Source organism: Neomonachus schauinslandi, chromosome 3, assembly GCF_002201575.2.
Source record: "Neomonachus schauinslandi chromosome 3, ASM220157v2, whole genome shotgun sequence".
Classification (NCBI taxonomy): domain Eukaryota; kingdom Metazoa; phylum Chordata; class Mammalia; order Carnivora; family Phocidae; genus Neomonachus; species Neomonachus schauinslandi.
The window spans coordinates 174,187,595-174,203,935 of record NC_058405.1 but is presented as its reverse complement, the minus strand read 5'-3'; the positions used below and the strand labels follow the sequence as shown (position 1 = coordinate 174,203,935).

Below are 16,341 nucleotides of genomic sequence, written 5' to 3'. Positions count from 1 at the left end.
TGAGAGAGAGAATGAGATAGAGCATGAGAGGGGGGAGGGTCAGAGGGAGAAGCAGACTCCCCGCCGAGCAGGGAGCCCAGTGCGGGACTCGATCCCGGGACTCCAGGATCATGACCTGAGCCGAAGGCAGTCGCTTAACTAACTGAGCCACCCAGGCGCCCGTCCAGGTCTTATAAATACAGTCCATGTCCTTGTAAAAGCTGGAGAGCCCACCAGCAGTTAGTAATACAGTAGCCAGTTATCCTTTCCTTTCCTTCTAATGTACTTTCCCAACAGATTTGTTCAAGTTAGAGAGAGAAGCAAAGTTTTAATTGTTGTTATTTAATTGTGGGGGTGCCAACCAAATTTATTTTGATAGGAGAATTTCAATGGCCCCTGATAGAAATGGCTACAGGTGGCACAAGAAGCAAGAAGGCCGAGTCAAAGTGTAGTGGTTGCTGTCCTGTGCCCGCAGCATCAGGCAGGTGCCCCACTGGCACAGCACCCAGATGTTGGGTGGACGTTGATGTTTGTGCACCATGCCTGAAGTGACGTGTCTCCTGGGGTATTAGATACACTAGGGGCTGGTCTGAGAGCGGCCCGGCAGTGTGGCAAGTCTGGGAGGCAGCACGGCTCCGCGAGGCAACAGCAGCAGCGGCCCAGCTACCTCCTTACAGGCTTTGCTTTAGTTGCTTTATTAGCAGTTTCTTTAAGACAGTTCCTTAAACACAAAATAGTTTGTGGCTCAACGAAGATTACGTACACCTCAAATTGTATTTTCGTTGTTTAGATTCTGTCCCATCTCACTGTAGGTTAGTTTGGCCAATTTGCCAAATGTACTTATTTTTTTTAACTGTTGTAGTTTAAATGGACTTGTTTTCAATTACATTATAAGGTATTTCAGTATAGTAATATATATATATATATTTTAAAGATTTTATTTATTTATTTGAGACAGAGAGAATGAGAGACAGAGAGCATGAGAGGGAGGAGGGTCAGAGGGAGAAGCAGACCCCCGCTGAGCAGGGAGCCCGATGCGGGACTCGATCCCGGGACTCCAGGATCATGACCTGAGCCGAAGGCAGTCGCTTAACCAACTGAGCCACCCAGGCGCCCCAGTATAGTAATATATTATCAAATATGAAGAATTCTCCAAAGAACTTAAATTATCTAAAACTAAGTACTTAGTATTCTCCATAAAACCTTCTGCAGTCAAAAAAAAAAAAAAACCCTTCTGCAGTCTTCCCTGTCTCAGTAGTAACAGTTCCATACTTAGATTTATCAGCCCAAAAACGTAGTGTATTTCTTAACTCTTCTCTTTATCTTGCATCCCTACATCTCATATGTCAGGAAATCCCTTCAGAGTATAACCAGAATCTGACCACTTGCCACCATCTGATCAAAGCCACTGTCATCTCTTGCCTGGATTGTTGGAATACCTTCTAAACTGGTCGTGTTTCTATCCTCTCTCTAGGCTTTTTTAAACACATTAGCCGAAGTGATCCCTTTAAAGTGGAAGTTAGTTCATGTTAGCCCTCCTCAAAACCTATAAAAGCTGAAGTTCTTACTATAATATGCAAAATCCTGTATGATCTGTTCTTCAGCAGCCCCTCTTCCCCCAACTAACTCTGACTTCACCTCCTACCACTCTTTCCCCTTCCTCATTCTGTTCCTACCAAATTAGCTTCCTTGCTTTATTTATTTATTTTTTAAATGCCAGATCCTGGTACCTAAGGGCCTTTTTCACCTACTGTACCCTTTATCTCAAATTCTCTTTCCCCATATTCCCCTCCATATCTTTATGTAAAAGCTACTTGCTCAGTAAGGCATTTTCTAGGCATTTACCCTATTTAAATTCCAACCATCTACTCTGGTCTTTCACTATTTTTTTTTTCCCCGTTGGCACTTATCACTATCACTTTAACATATCATACATATTACTTATATGTTTTTTATTATCTTTTTCCTCCAATATAGCTTTGTGCAGGGAGGTATTTTATCTTGGGTTGGTTCATTACTGTAACCCCAGTGCTACTAGAACAGTTTCTCGCATATAGGAGGCATGTTTAGTGATGCCTAAGAAATTGCGCATATTTGCCAGCTTAAAACAATAGTTATTAACTCAGTTCCATAGGTCAGAAGTCTAGACAGGGTGTGGCCAAGTTCTCTGCTCATGGTATCAGAAGACTGAAATCAGCGTGTTGCTTGTTCTCATCAGGATACCCCTCTACACTCGTTAAAGTTGTGGGCAGAAATTAGTTCCTTTTGATTGTAGTACTGAAGTCCCGCCATTTTCTTGCTGGCTGGTAGCTGCAACTACTCATTTCCTAAGGGCTGCGTGTTGTTTCATGCTATGTGGCTTCCATAGGCAGTCCACAGCAGTGCGATTTGTTCAGGTCAGCAGTACATGTCTGACTTAGAATCCCTGACTTCCTCTGTTTGAGACCTCTAGACCCAGATTTAAAGAGCTCAAGTGATTAAGTCGTGACCCACTCAGATAATCTCCTTTTTTATCAACTCAACATTAAGATTAGTAACATTAATCATATCTGCACAGTCCCTTTGTCTTGTAACATCATCCTGGGAGTGAAAGCTCATCATGGTCACAAACTCTCTTAAAGGGGATGGAATTATACAAAGGCTAAGGGTCATCTTAGAATTCTGCCTATTAGATAGAGGCACTCAAATATTTGTTGAATGAAGAATATATTTTTATGGTCTCCAGTCTTCAACTGTGGCAGTAGAGAACTGGGGCAGGAGATTGAATATTACTAAAAATGCTGTTGTGCAGAGAGAAGGAAAAACATCAACTAAAACTATTTAAAAGAAGTGAATTTGATTCCAGATAAATAATGTTTTGATCTCTGAGCCCAGTTTTAAAAATTCTGTAGAAATATATCCAGTGATCAAAACAGTTCCAACAGAAGTTCACCAAAACACCTAGAATTTTTTTTTAAAGATTATTTTATTTTAGAGAGTGCATGCGTGGGGAGGGGCAGAGGGAGAGGGAGAGAGAGAATCTCAAGCAGACTCTATGCTGATCGTGGAGCCTGATGTGGGGATCTCACGACCCTGAGATCATGAGCTGAAACCAAGAGTCAGATGCTTAACCAACTGAGCCACCCAGGCACCCCAAGAACACATAGCATTTTTATTATTTTATTTTTGGTGCAAAAAGGTGTTTTTATTATTAAAGCACAGGGACAGGACCTATGGGCAGAAAGAGTTGCTGAACACATAGAATTTTTAAAGCAGCATTGTTTATGTAGTCAAAAATGAAACAATCCAAATGTCCATCAGTAGTAATATAGATAAATTGTGGCATGCTCAAAACAGGTTAATGTGAGCCAACAATGAAGATGGGCTATAGCCACATGCAGCAAGCATGTTTGAATCTCACAATCATGTTGAACAAAAGAGACTAAAAACATACGGTATGGTTCCATTTATATAAGGTTCAAAAATAAGCAATACTGACCTGTTGTGCTAGAAGTCAGGATAATAGTTACCTTTTGGGAGAAAGGGGTAGTGATTGGAAAGGGGCACGTGAGAGGGCTCCTACAGAGTTTATAATGTTTTATTTCTTGATTTGAGTGGTGTTAACTGATAATTCATGAAACTGTACAACTTTGGTTCACTTTTCTATGTGTATGTTGTACTTTAGTTTTTAAAACTTTTGGGGCTTTTTTAAAAAAACTAAATTTAGCATTCTGTTAAATACTTAAATACTTGCAGTTGAGGTTTTACCTGTATTGATTTAATGAGGGTTAAAATACTCATGAGAAAAGTCTTACATGTTGTACATTGCTTATCAACTCAGGCTAGTCTTTGTCAGTACCTGCTAAGTTCTGTGCCGGAACAGTGTTTCTGAAGTATATTTGTATTTATTTTGTATTGCACAGTTAGACTTCTAAATGCTTCCATTTGTCTTCTTTTATTCTTACAGATGTGGAGAAATTATTCCCAAAAGAGAACAGTTTAATGACCTCTCCATTGACCTTCCTCGAAGGAAAAAGCCACTCCCTCCTCGTTCAATTCAAGATTCTCTTGATCTTTTCTTTAGGGTAAGTAATATCTTTTGGTATTTTCACATAATTAAGTTTTATATATCATAGGTAATTGTATTTGAAATTGGTTTCTTTAAGGCAGAGTTTCAACAAAATTACATGAAGGGAAAACAAATGAGAAAGATTTATAAATAATGTTTAATTTTAAAAGCTTGATAAATCTAATTGTTAACTCATAGAAGAAGACTATTGATTGGTTAAATAGATTATACATTTAATTCAATAGCAGGTGTTTTAGACAACCTTAGTTATTTGTGAACAAATATTAACTTGAAGCATGTGCTAAAATTTGGTAGTGTTGGTAAAAATTGGAGATGCTATATATGAGTTTGTATCTAAGATCTGAAGAATGAAAAAATACTCTGCTTTTCCTTAGGTTGTATGTAACCTGTTAGAAACAAAAGGGAAGAGTCATGTTTATCCAAAGCTTTAGATAAATATGTTTCTGTGATATACTGTTAAAGATATTCAGCAAGTTTTGGGGACATAATTGGACCTGTTGTGTAGCAGTCCTTATAACTGATGGAAATTTGTCAGGATCACCCTTCGTCTCTTTAACAGTGGTTCTTGTTTTGTTGTAGCAAATGGGCAGGGTTGTCTTCTTAAGGTTAAAAACAAAATTCTGTTCTTTAAATGATGAACATTCAGCTCCACCCAAAGATAAATACTCTGCTTTTCTTTTTATCATTCCTTACTATTCCTGTTATTATCATAGAATTTGAAGCTTTTCCTGTGTATCTTTACCCCCATTTTTTAAGGATTTCTTGTTTCAGTTTTCTCTAGGTAATGATATCCACCCCAAACTTTGGTCCTTTTAGAGCAGTTGTTCTTAGTGGGCTGTCACCAGAAGATTGAGTTCCATTATAAGAAAGGGGTAGAGTTACACCTAACAGACCAGGAACTCCGCCTAACCTGAAGGTGATCTTATCTCTGCTATGGCCAAATGTTAAAATCTGGATATACTCTAGGCAGTGGTTCTTGTGCATCCATGGGGAAGAGGTTGAGAATCTGCTACTGTAGAGTCTAGTTGCTGTCATAAATTGAGATGTTTCCATGGTAAAAAAGGAAATTAGGAATTCTGAAATAGGGCATGATATTATAAGATATCTATTTTGAGGATTAGGTCTTAATTTAGTAAGGTTTGTGACTCTAGACACAAAATTTGAACTTCTCGGAGTTGTCATTACACTGAACTAGTGTGACTAGAAAACAGTATTAGCATTTACTGGGGTAATGCTGATTCAACTTCATGCTTCTTTATTTTTCCCTCTTGTCTTTTTACAGGCAGAAGAACTTGAGTATTCCTGTGAGAAGTGTGGTGGGAAGTGTGCTCTTGTCAGGCACAAATTTAACAGGCTACCCAGGTAAAATGAATCGCTCTTCAGTTTTTCTTCTTTAAAGTACTTACAGATATTACTGGGTAAGTGAGGCTCACTAGAATGGATTGGTAAAGCAAAGCTGAGATAGGAGAGAGTAGAGGATGGGAGGTTAGGATGTTCTTGCATAAGAAAGGAAGAAGATTTGGAAGGCTGAAGAAGGGAAGTCACTTCAGAGTCCCTGGAAGATGGCAACAAGAGGATGTGGCTGGTGAGACTTTGGAACAATGGTAGGGACTAGGTAGGAGATTTTTAATTTGGTAATGTATGACATTCAGTTATAATTTGCAGTTTGATTATGTGCTAGTCTCCTTCTCCCATACCTTCAGCAAAAATCTGCCACAAACACATACACATGTGTGCATGAAAATAAAGAGTAATTTTCTGCAGGTTTTTTTTGCATTCCTTTATTCAAAGGATCTTGTAAGTTAGTAAGTTTCCTATAATCAAAACAATTCAGAATTAGGAATGAATTTAACTTAATTAGCTCTGTGTAAACATACATAAAACCAAACTAGCTGGACAAAATATGATGTGATTATGGTGCAGCTTTTAGTTCTTCCCAAGAATAGATCTCAACCACAAACAAGGTTGTTATTATTAAGTATTTATGTGGCACTTTGCCTGCAGAGTGCTTTACTTTCTTTTATTAGCTTCACTTTTCTGTAAGTATAGAGTTTCTGGAACCTAGCCCCTAGAGACTAGTTCTTGTAGGTTCCATTATCTCCTTTCTAGAAAATGAGTTTCTTTTAAAGAAATGATTTTCTAAATCATAGCAGTATTATTATGTTGGCCATTGCTTACTCAAGAAATGGCCAACATAATAATACTTATTCTTTCCTATTGGTATTTTGAGGCAGGAGGTAGAGGAGACAAACCTTAGGGCAAAGGATTGATTGTTACCAGCTGTCATTAACTAAGGAAAGCATGTATGGTTTGAAATACTTGTTTGACCTGGCAAGCTGAATGTCTGTTACCCTTTTCCAGTATCTAGCTATTTGTTCTTTTAGTGGAAAAAAAAAGTAGGGGAATTTTTTTCATTGGTTTTCTCTTTTTTTCTGGTAGGTCACTTGTGTTATAGGTTCATTTATTCCAAACTTTAGAAGCCTTTGTATCATAAATCCTGATTATCAGACTTGCTCTGTTTTTGTACATTTCAGTATTAAAGCCAGTTTACTTTTATTCGTGAAGGGCCTGGTATCTTTATCAAATAAGTTCAGTTGTAGTTCACCTCATCTTCGTAGATAAGTGATTTTGACTATCATCTATCTTTCATATTACCTTTTATTTTGGCAGGATTATTTAGAAATTTAGTCAAAATATTTGACATTAGTTTTAATCTCTTCATACCATTTGGATCCTTGTGTTCTCTCAAGTTGTGAACTTGAAGATTGAGTTCTAGCATACTTTTTAAAGAAAAATAAAGTCAATAACTTTAATTTACAATTTTTTTAGTTTGTGGCTTCTGTAATAAAGATATGTACGGTAAGGAAGGAAACAGTTTTCCATAAAGCAGACATTATTTTGCCTAGAATTGAGGTTTATTCCCATAAGAGTTCTGAAATTCAAAATTTAAAGTGTTCTTGTGGGCGGTGAAATATATTTAGTCCATCAGGCAGAGATTATGGTGTGTATCAGAGGTGAAAAGGTTAGCACAATAGTAACTAAAAAGAAGTGTTTCTACAGAGTTAAAAGCCTTTTCAGACCCACAAACCAGATTTGGCATGTAAATTTTGTAGAACTTTTTGTAAGTGGAGAAAACTTTCCTATTTCTTTCTTAGCTTTCTCCAGAGAAAGTGCTATACACTGAAATAAAAGTAGTTCTTGTCAGGGGCGTCTGGGTGGCTCAGTCAGTTAAGTGTCTGACTCTTGATATGAGCTCAGGTCTTGATTTACAGGGTCATGAGTTCAAGCCCCGTGTTGGGCTCCACATTGGGCATGGAGCCTACTTTAAAAAAAAAAAAAGTTCTTGGGGCGCCTGGGTGGGCTCAGTCGTTAAGCGTCTGCCTTCAGCTCAGGTCATGATCCCAGGGTCCTGGGATCGAGCCCCGCATCAGGCTCCCTGCTTGGCAGAGAGCCTGCTTCTCCCTCTCCCACTCCCCCTGCTTGTGTTCCCTCTCTCACTGTGTCTCTCTCTGTCACGTAAATAAATCTAAAAAAAAAAAAAAGTTCTTGTCAAAAATCGTCTTGAAAAAATTAATGTTCACCATCAAACATAAGGGCTATTTAACACTTTAATTAAATTACCATTAATGGTTATATAATACCTATTTTTTTGTAAACTAGATAACGAAGTAAATAATTTAAGGATTTAACCCAATGCCAACATTTTATTTTATTTTTAAATTTTTTTAAAGATTTATTTATTTATTTTAGAAAATGGGGGGAAGGGGCTCAGAGGGAGAGAGAAACTCTAAGCAGACTCCATGCTGAGTATGGAACCTGACTCAGAGCTCAATCTCATGACTCTGAGATCACGACCTGAGCCAAAACCAAGAGTTGGACACTCAACCGACTGTGTCACCCAGGCACACCCCAAAACCAACATTTTAAAATAAAGTGTGTTTTATTTGGTGTGTTTTTTTTTTCTGCAAACATATATTTTACCCAGACCTCATTTATCCACCCAAGGCCCATGTTTTATTTTTATTTATATTCTTAGTACCTAGCACAATGCCTAGCACATGGCAGGTATTCGGTAAATGGTCTTTGAAGGATCTTTAGCCAAAAGTATTCTTTAAGTCAAAAGCTGTCTAACGTGGTTAGTTACAGTGATCTCTTTTCACCAGTAAGAAAGCTAGCTCTGTTATGTGTGAACTAGTAATGTCATCTCCTGTTTTTCAGGATCCTCATTCTTCATTTAAAACGGTATAGCTTCAATGTCACTCTCTCACTTAACAACAAGATTGGGCAGCAAGTCATCATTCCAAGATACCTGACCCTATCTTCTCATTGCACTGAAAATACAAAACCACCCTTCACCCTTGGTTGGAGTGCACATATGGCAATGTAAGTCCTTGAGAGAGAATTTTTTTACCTTCCTTTTGAAGTAGAAGGGCTTTAGTGTCTGACCAAAACAATGACTGAACTAGATAACATGACTCCCAGGTAAAATCAGACCAAGAAGATTTTAATTTTGCTTTATTTTGGGATTTTGTGTCAAATTACTGCCTGATGGAAATAATTAAATAAAATGCTTAAAATTTTTCTGAGTACATTAATTGCCTTTCATAATAAGTTACCTTTTTAGAGAGTGGTCTTACTCTTTCAGATCACTAGAAGACAAGTTTGATACATTTTGGGAATATAAATCAAATTTGCTTATTCATAAGAGTCACCTGAATGCTAAAAAATACCAATTCCTGTGTTCTTTCCCTAGCAGTTCTGTTTTAGTAGATCTGAGATAGAGCTTAAGAATAAGTATTTATTTATTTATTTATTTTTTAAAGATTCCATTTATTTATTTGACAGAGAGATAGCGAGAGCAGGAACACAAGCAGGGGGAGTGGGAGAGGGAGAAGCAGGCTCTCTGCCAAGCAGGGAGCCCGATGTGGGACTCGATTCCAGGACCCTGGGATCATGACATGAGCCGAAGGCAGACGCTTAACGACTGAGCCACGCAGGCGCCCCAAGAATAAGTATTTTTTTAAATGCCTTTGCTGACTCTTTGGGATATGCAAGTTTGAGAAACAGCATACTCAATTTTATCTAGTGCCCCCCAGAATTGATTTTATCTTCATAAATGTATCATCACCGATGTGAGTGAAGAACTTCTGTGGCTCCTAGAAATTTTCCCATGATAAAAGAAGTAACCTTTACTTTTGATTTTGCTTCATCATGTATGCTGAGAAAACCTTAGGACTTCTGTGAATGTTGCTCCTTCTTGCATTACTCTTGTTACATTACTTTGGAGCCATGTACTGTAGTTCTTTTTTTATACTTGAACTCTAATTTGGTAGAATCATAAAGTTCTCCAACTTCAGAAGTGAAAAGGATCTTAGAGATTTTGTCTAAATTTTTAGTTTTACAGAGATTCAAGGAGAGTAAGTGATTTTCTTAAGATCATGCAGTTAGTAACTGGAAGAGCCAGGTCTCTTGGCTAAGTAGAATAAATAGACCTTTCAGAAAGGAAATGAACATTTGCTAACAATAATTGATGCAGTTTTAGGGCGCCTGGGTGGCTCAGTTGGTTAAGCGACTGCCTTCGGCTCAGGTCATGATCCTGGAGTCCCAGGATCGAGTCCCACATCGGGCTCCCTGCTCAGCAGAGAGTCTGCTTCTCCCTCTGACCCTCCTCCCTCTCATGCTGTTTGTCTCTCATTCTCTCTCTCGCAAATAAATAAAAAATCTTTAAAAAAATAAATAAATAATTGATGCAGTTTTAGAAAATGTATTTCCCTTGGATTAATAATTGAAATATATACTACATCATGTAAGTTTACACTAAAGGACTCAGTGGGCCTACTTATTAATAAAGAAAATTTCCCAGAGTCTTAGGTGATTCTGGGTTTTCTCCTACAGGCTTTCGTTAGAATAGTTGTTTTGCTTAATGCAAACTGCCCTCTGCTGGTAGACCTATTACTCTTTGTGGCCATCATTGTAGGTGATTTATGATCACAGGCCTGAAACCAGGCTATATGATTCCACAGTGGAATGGCTTGAAGACTTTGGACAAGTTCTTTGACCTGTGTATAGGGGAAATAATAGGATGGTGTGAACATTAAATGAGGTAATACACTATGAGCTCTTAACTCCAGTGTCTGATAGCCAGTAAGTCCTCAATAAATGAGAGCTATTACTATTTTATTGCTTAAAAGTAAAGAACTGAGGCAAGATAATTTTCCCAAGTTGTTCTTTTCATATGCATTACCTTTGACTTCATTTCCAATGCTGTTTATGTAGATCATTGGATCAGGAAGAGCCTACAGATGGTACCTTGTTTTCTCTTTTGGCCTCTATTGCTAGTAGAAGTATTGTAATTATTTGCAAAAAGATATATAAGGAGCTATAGTATAGAATAATTCATTTTATAAGTTAAATATATATTTTTAATAATGTAATTATATACATTATATATTTTCTAATTTTCTGATAGTTCTAGACCATTGAAAGCCTCTCAAATGGTGAATTCCTGCATCACCAGCCCTTCTACACCTTCAAAGTGAGTTATATTTCTTGTGTACCCAAAATTTGTATTTTTAAAGATTTGGCTTACCCTGATTTCCAAGATTATCCCCTCCCCTTTTCTTTGTTTTTCTTTGCATGATAACTGCTCTGTATTACTATACTTTGTAATTTTCCTGAATCTGCTTTGAAGTATAACGTAGGGTATAACAAATCTTTAAGAGTGAAGCACGTTCAGATGATCTTCTCAAAATTTTGTTTTTAAACTTCTTAAATCAACTGTTAATACGTAATATTTTCATCCTACAACTATAGAAATTGATGACAAGGGATTTTAAGGCTTGAAGGGATAAAATAACCACTGTTGGTATAAAGCACTGTTCCTCAAAGATACACATGGGGATCTCAAAATATCTTTTCACCTGTTGCTAGGCAGTCTGGGACTTCCTGTCTTAGACACTGACCTGAAGCAATTCTGAAAGGGAACAAGAAAACAAACACACAATGAAATGTAGCTATTCTACAAATGTTTTATATTTTTTACTTAAGTTGGAAAAGTTTGTCCATAAAGGGAAGCAAATACTTTTTTTTAATATATCTCCTCTATAATTTAACTAGAACCACAGTTCCTGATGAAACAATTCTAAATGACTTGGTTGTCATTTATCTTTAAAATCAGTTTTTCTGAAAATTTGATGTCCCAAAGTACTTTTAGAAAAGAGACACTTCTGTTGTTTAAGGGCTTTGGGGGGCTTATATAACCATAAAATGACATTTGGGAACTGCTATTTTCTTTTCCTCCTGTTAATTATTTTTCAGTGCAATTAAAACCAGATGACTAACATGACTAGAAATCTGAAATGGTACCGATATGAATACTCTTGCCCGTTCTCAAGATACAAATGAGCAATACCACTTGGCTGCTTAGAAAGTGAGCAAGTGATGCATTTACAGGATGAATATTTTTCCTTACTACAGGCAAGCTGCCTTCTGTGAATATAGTAATTATTAATGGAATGCACTCTTTATGTACCAAATCACTATAGTTTCAAGAAGGAGATGGTTTCATTGGGCATCATTATATTTGGCATGGTCATCTGTTCTCCAGGGTCTACTGGTATGAGAATTTGAGAGTTGGTCAATAAAGGATAATTAGGCCCTAGAAGACCTGTCATGCCGATCAAACTTAAAAGAGGCTGAGTTTTGAACAAGAATACTGTTGGTTCTTCTACAGTGTCCTTTGTCACATTTGACCCTGGTCCATTAGTAGCCAGGTGTCACCTTCCTTCAGCAAAGTATTTACATGGATAAACAAATTAATACATTCGGTTTTGCTTGGTGTGCATGAAATCAGAAATGAGGAATTAAGATGGCTAATTGGCTATTTCTAAGTTATACTAAAAACCCTTTTGAACACGTAATGGGAGGCTATTCAAGTGTATAGGCTGGAGTGCAGTGATATCCTGGGAGCTCTCAGCCACAGACTATGTTTGGGCTTATCACTGACCACTTGCCTCTTTTCTTTGATCTACATTGCTATGCAATCCTCCTGGTTTCCATTGTGGCCTCTTATTTCTTGGTGCCATCATTCTGTATGTTTATTTACAGTTTTTACATTTACATTAATTGCATTTTTCAATTTCCACTTTACTTTTTTTTTTAGTATACTATATGAATTTATGTTAATCTCCATCAAAGAAAGTTCGTGCTCTTTGACCTTTACCACTTTTTCTTTTAGTTTATTTTCAGCTCACTTAGAAGGCAATGCAGTAACACCTTACTTATCTGGTATTGAAGAATGATATTTGATACTCCATATATAAATTTTTACATAGCTGAAGATTGCTTTTTTAAGCATTAAACTTTAAAATGCTTTACCATTTTAGATGGGTTTATACTCTATAACCTTACAGAATTCCCTATATTCGTAAATAAAATACACTGAAAATAATTTAAATGTTTTAATGACTCAGAATCAGCATTATGAGTATCACTTATTGCACTGTGTTTTAATATGATAATGCCCTCAGAGGCTTTTAAGTCTTACAAAACAGTTTATATTAAATGACTTTACAGTTTTTTATTGCCCTTTTTGTGGTTATTCTCTCTCATTTCCTAGCTCTCATTTCTTGATGAACTTGCTGCATTATTTTATACACCATTTCCTGGGAAAGAAAGGGTCCCTGTCTAAAGAGTAAAGTGCATTGGCTTTGAAACTACTTGCCTCAGAAGCCTTTTTTCTTACTTTTGAATCCCTGTGTTCTGGAAAACAGAGGTTGCCAGAAGTCTGACCTACATATAATTGGATAAGTGGAATGTTACTGTTAAGTTTAAAATAACTTGGATCATAATTTAAAAGATCAAAAATTAGCCCTCATGCACAATTTTGTCAAGAACATTTATTCATTGCTATGTCTGCATGCATGCAGTAGAGTACTTGCTTTATAAAAACAAACTTCTTTGGGGTTGATCATTAAAAGAAAAAAGGCACAAAGTGATTGGTTTACGGATGGATTTTATTATAGCATAAGAATTGTCTAATTTTCAAAGCATGGCTGTTTTGGAGTGGGGCAAAGGTAATGCTTAAATATACCTCTTTTGCTATATCTTTTTTTCTCTGTAAATCATTTTCCATAATGGAAAAGTTTTTTATTTTGGTATTTACACATCAAGGGAATAACAAGGACAAAAGTTTATTTATCAGACTCATATAGGTTTTTTTCTTAAATTACAGGAATTTCACCTTCAAATCCAAGAGCTTGGCTTTATGCCTTGATTCAGACAGTGAGGATGAGCTAAAACGCTCTGTGGCCCTTAGCCAGAGACTTTGTGAAATGTCAGGCTGCGAACAGCAGCAGGAAGACCTGGAAAAAGTAAGTAATTTCTCATCAGAATACTTGACAAATTTTTATATAGCTCTTACTGTCCAAACAAATGCCTTTATAACTAGCGTCGGCAAACTTTTTTTTTTTTTCTTAGCAAACTTAATACACAGGGTAGATCATAAATTCATAAACTTAATGGATCCATTGAAACACTAGTTTTAAAGAGTATACTTTCTGTAACTACAAAACCAGTCTGTTTAAAAATGGATTGGGACTTTTTTTTTTATTGAGGTATAATTGACATATTAGTTTCAGGTGTACAGCATATTGATTCAGTATTTGTATGTTTTGCAATAAGATTACCACAGTAAGTCTAGTTAACGTCCATTACCATACATATTTAGCAAAAAAAATTTTTTTTCTTGTGGTAAGGACTTCTAAGATCTGTTCTCTTAACAACTTCCAAATCTGCAATAAAATATTAACAGTAGTCTAATTCTGTACATTACATCCTCATGACTAAGTTATTTTATAACAGGAAGTTGGCCTGATTTACCCATTTCTCTCTCTCACACTCACACACGCAGGCTTCCACCCCTACCTACCAGTAGTCTGTTCTCTACATCTATGAGCTTGGTGGGGTTTGGTTTTGTTTTGTTTTGTTTTTTAGATTCCACATGTAAGCAAGATTACATGGTATTTGTCTTTCTCTGTCTGACTTACTTCACTTAGCGTAATACCTTCAAGGTCCATCCATGTTGTTGCAAATGGCAAGATTTCATTTCTTTTTTTGTGGCAGAATAGTATTCTATTGTATATGTGTACCACATTTTTATTTATCCATTGATGGACACTTAGGTTGTTTCCATGATTGAGACTTTAGAAGTGAAAATTGTTACAGGTAAATTGCTTTCTCCTGTTAATCTTCAGAGCAACTTTTACATATGGGTCCTGAAATAATTATTGGCTTTATTTAATACTAATTGCTAATTTATGGGGGAGACTGTAGTAAATGTTTTATATCAACAGGCCAACCAGGTAATCTAGAGATTTAAATAATGAATGTGAGAAAGTGTAACTTTATCATTTTCTATCTTGACACATAATAGTTAATACTTTGAAGATACAAGCTTTCCTAGGAATTTGCATCATCTCATTTGACTGATTTTAAATCTCCCTTTTGTTAAGATAACAATTAATTTAGTAGTTAATTTTTATTGACTTGTTTCCCATCTTATTTTAAAGCTAAAGATAGTTTGTGGCTGCTCACCTTGAATGAGAAATGATAGAAAGTCAAAAGCTCTCCCAGAAATGAGAGAAAGTTCTTCAGAAAATAAGTTCTGAATGCTTATATAATCTTGATGTTGTTTTATTTTTCTCATTTATTTGAAAAGAAGAAAAAAAAGATGGTGACTTAACATTTAAATAGAAATACTAGGAAATATCTGACTTTGTAGAGACAAAATAAACCAATAAATGATTGTTGTCATTTACGCAGGAAACTAAATACCCTTTCTCAATATAACTAAAGATTAACTTATGAATGCTTTATTGAAAAATACACTTATTTTCATATAAAATTACAGTAGCAGTAAGTATCTTGGTATCTTGAGAGGTATTATAAATATTTTTGCACCACTATTCTAACTGAACAGTGTAAGTTCCATATTTCTTTCAGAGCATTATGAAGTTACCCAGTAACTTGGTTTATACTGATTCAATTTACAATTGAATTTTCTCCCTAATAAGATTATTCATTCAACTTTAAAACTGCTGGAACAATAGTGATTAATAAAGGTATATATAGATAATTCAAAAAAAAAAAAAAAGAAATACTAGGAAAAAAAAGAAATATTAGGTGTACGGTCAGAATGGCTAAAATTAACAACTCAGAAAACAATAGATGTTGGCGAGGATGTGGAGAAAGGGGAACACTGTTGGTGGGAATGCAAACTGGTGCAGCCACTCTGGAAAATATTGTGGAGGTTCCTCAAAAAGTAAAAATAGAACTACCCTATGACCCAGCAATTATACTACTATTTATCCAAAGGATTCAAAAATAGTGATTCGAAGGGGCACATGCACCCCAATGTAAATTTACAGCAGCAGTGTCCACAATAGCCAAACTATGGAAAGTGCCCAGATGCCCATCAACAGATGAATGGATAAAGAAAATGTGGTATACATACAATGGAATATTACTCAGCCATCAAAAAGAGTGAAATCTTGCCATTTGTAATGATGTGGCTGGAACTAGAGGGTATCTTGATAAATGAAATAAGTCAATCAGAGAAAGACAAATACCATATGATTTCACTCGTATGGTGGAATTTAAGAAACAAAACAGATGAACCATAGGGGAAGGCAAGGAAAAATAAAATAATGTAAAAACAGAGAGGGAGGCAAATTATAAGAGACTCTTGACTACAGGGAACAAACCGGGTTGCTGGTGGAGAGGTGAGTGTGAGGGGATGGGGTAATTGGACATTAAGGAGGGCACTTGATGTAATGAGCACTGGGTGTTATATGCAACTGATGAATCACTAAATTCTACCCCCGAAACTAATAATACACTGTATGTTGACTAAATTGAATTTAAGTAAGAAATTTAAAAATATAAAATAATTTTCAAAAGAAGAAAGAAATACTAGATGTAGTGACAGTGTCTATAGTATGATCAACGTATATCTGGAAGAAAATACACCAAAAATACTTACTGTAATTATCTCTGAGTGATGGATTTTGAGTGAATTTGTTATTTTTATGTATTTTCCAAATCCTATACTTAACACTTACTATAATCAATAAAATAAACATGTATCCCTATATATTTATTAAAAGAAAATTAGGCTTGCCAGTGAGTTCATATATTGGCTATTGATTGTTAACTCAAAATATCAAAGAAAGGAAACATTTTAGAAATAAACTCACTTTAAACTCTTAAGATTGCCGTATTCTCGGGCGCCTGGG

At 36.0% G+C, this 16,341-nt stretch overlaps 1 protein-coding gene across 1 annotated transcript in view; it reads left to right on the top strand.

The window, feature by feature from the left end:
- The window catches only part of USP37 (ubiquitin specific peptidase 37), a 73,497-nt gene that overhangs the window by 36,658 nt on the left and 20,498 nt on the right, over positions 1-16,341 (top strand). Inside the window, exons 12-16 of the mRNA XM_044913404.1 lie at positions 3,926-4,043; positions 5,331-5,410; positions 8,267-8,431; positions 10,518-10,583; positions 13,281-13,419. Coding sequence (XP_044769339.1) covers positions 3,926-4,043; positions 5,331-5,410; positions 8,267-8,431; positions 10,518-10,583; positions 13,281-13,419 — 568 coding nt within the window. The remainder of the gene's footprint in view (positions 1-3,925; positions 4,044-5,330; positions 5,411-8,266; positions 8,432-10,517; positions 10,584-13,280; positions 13,420-16,341) is intronic.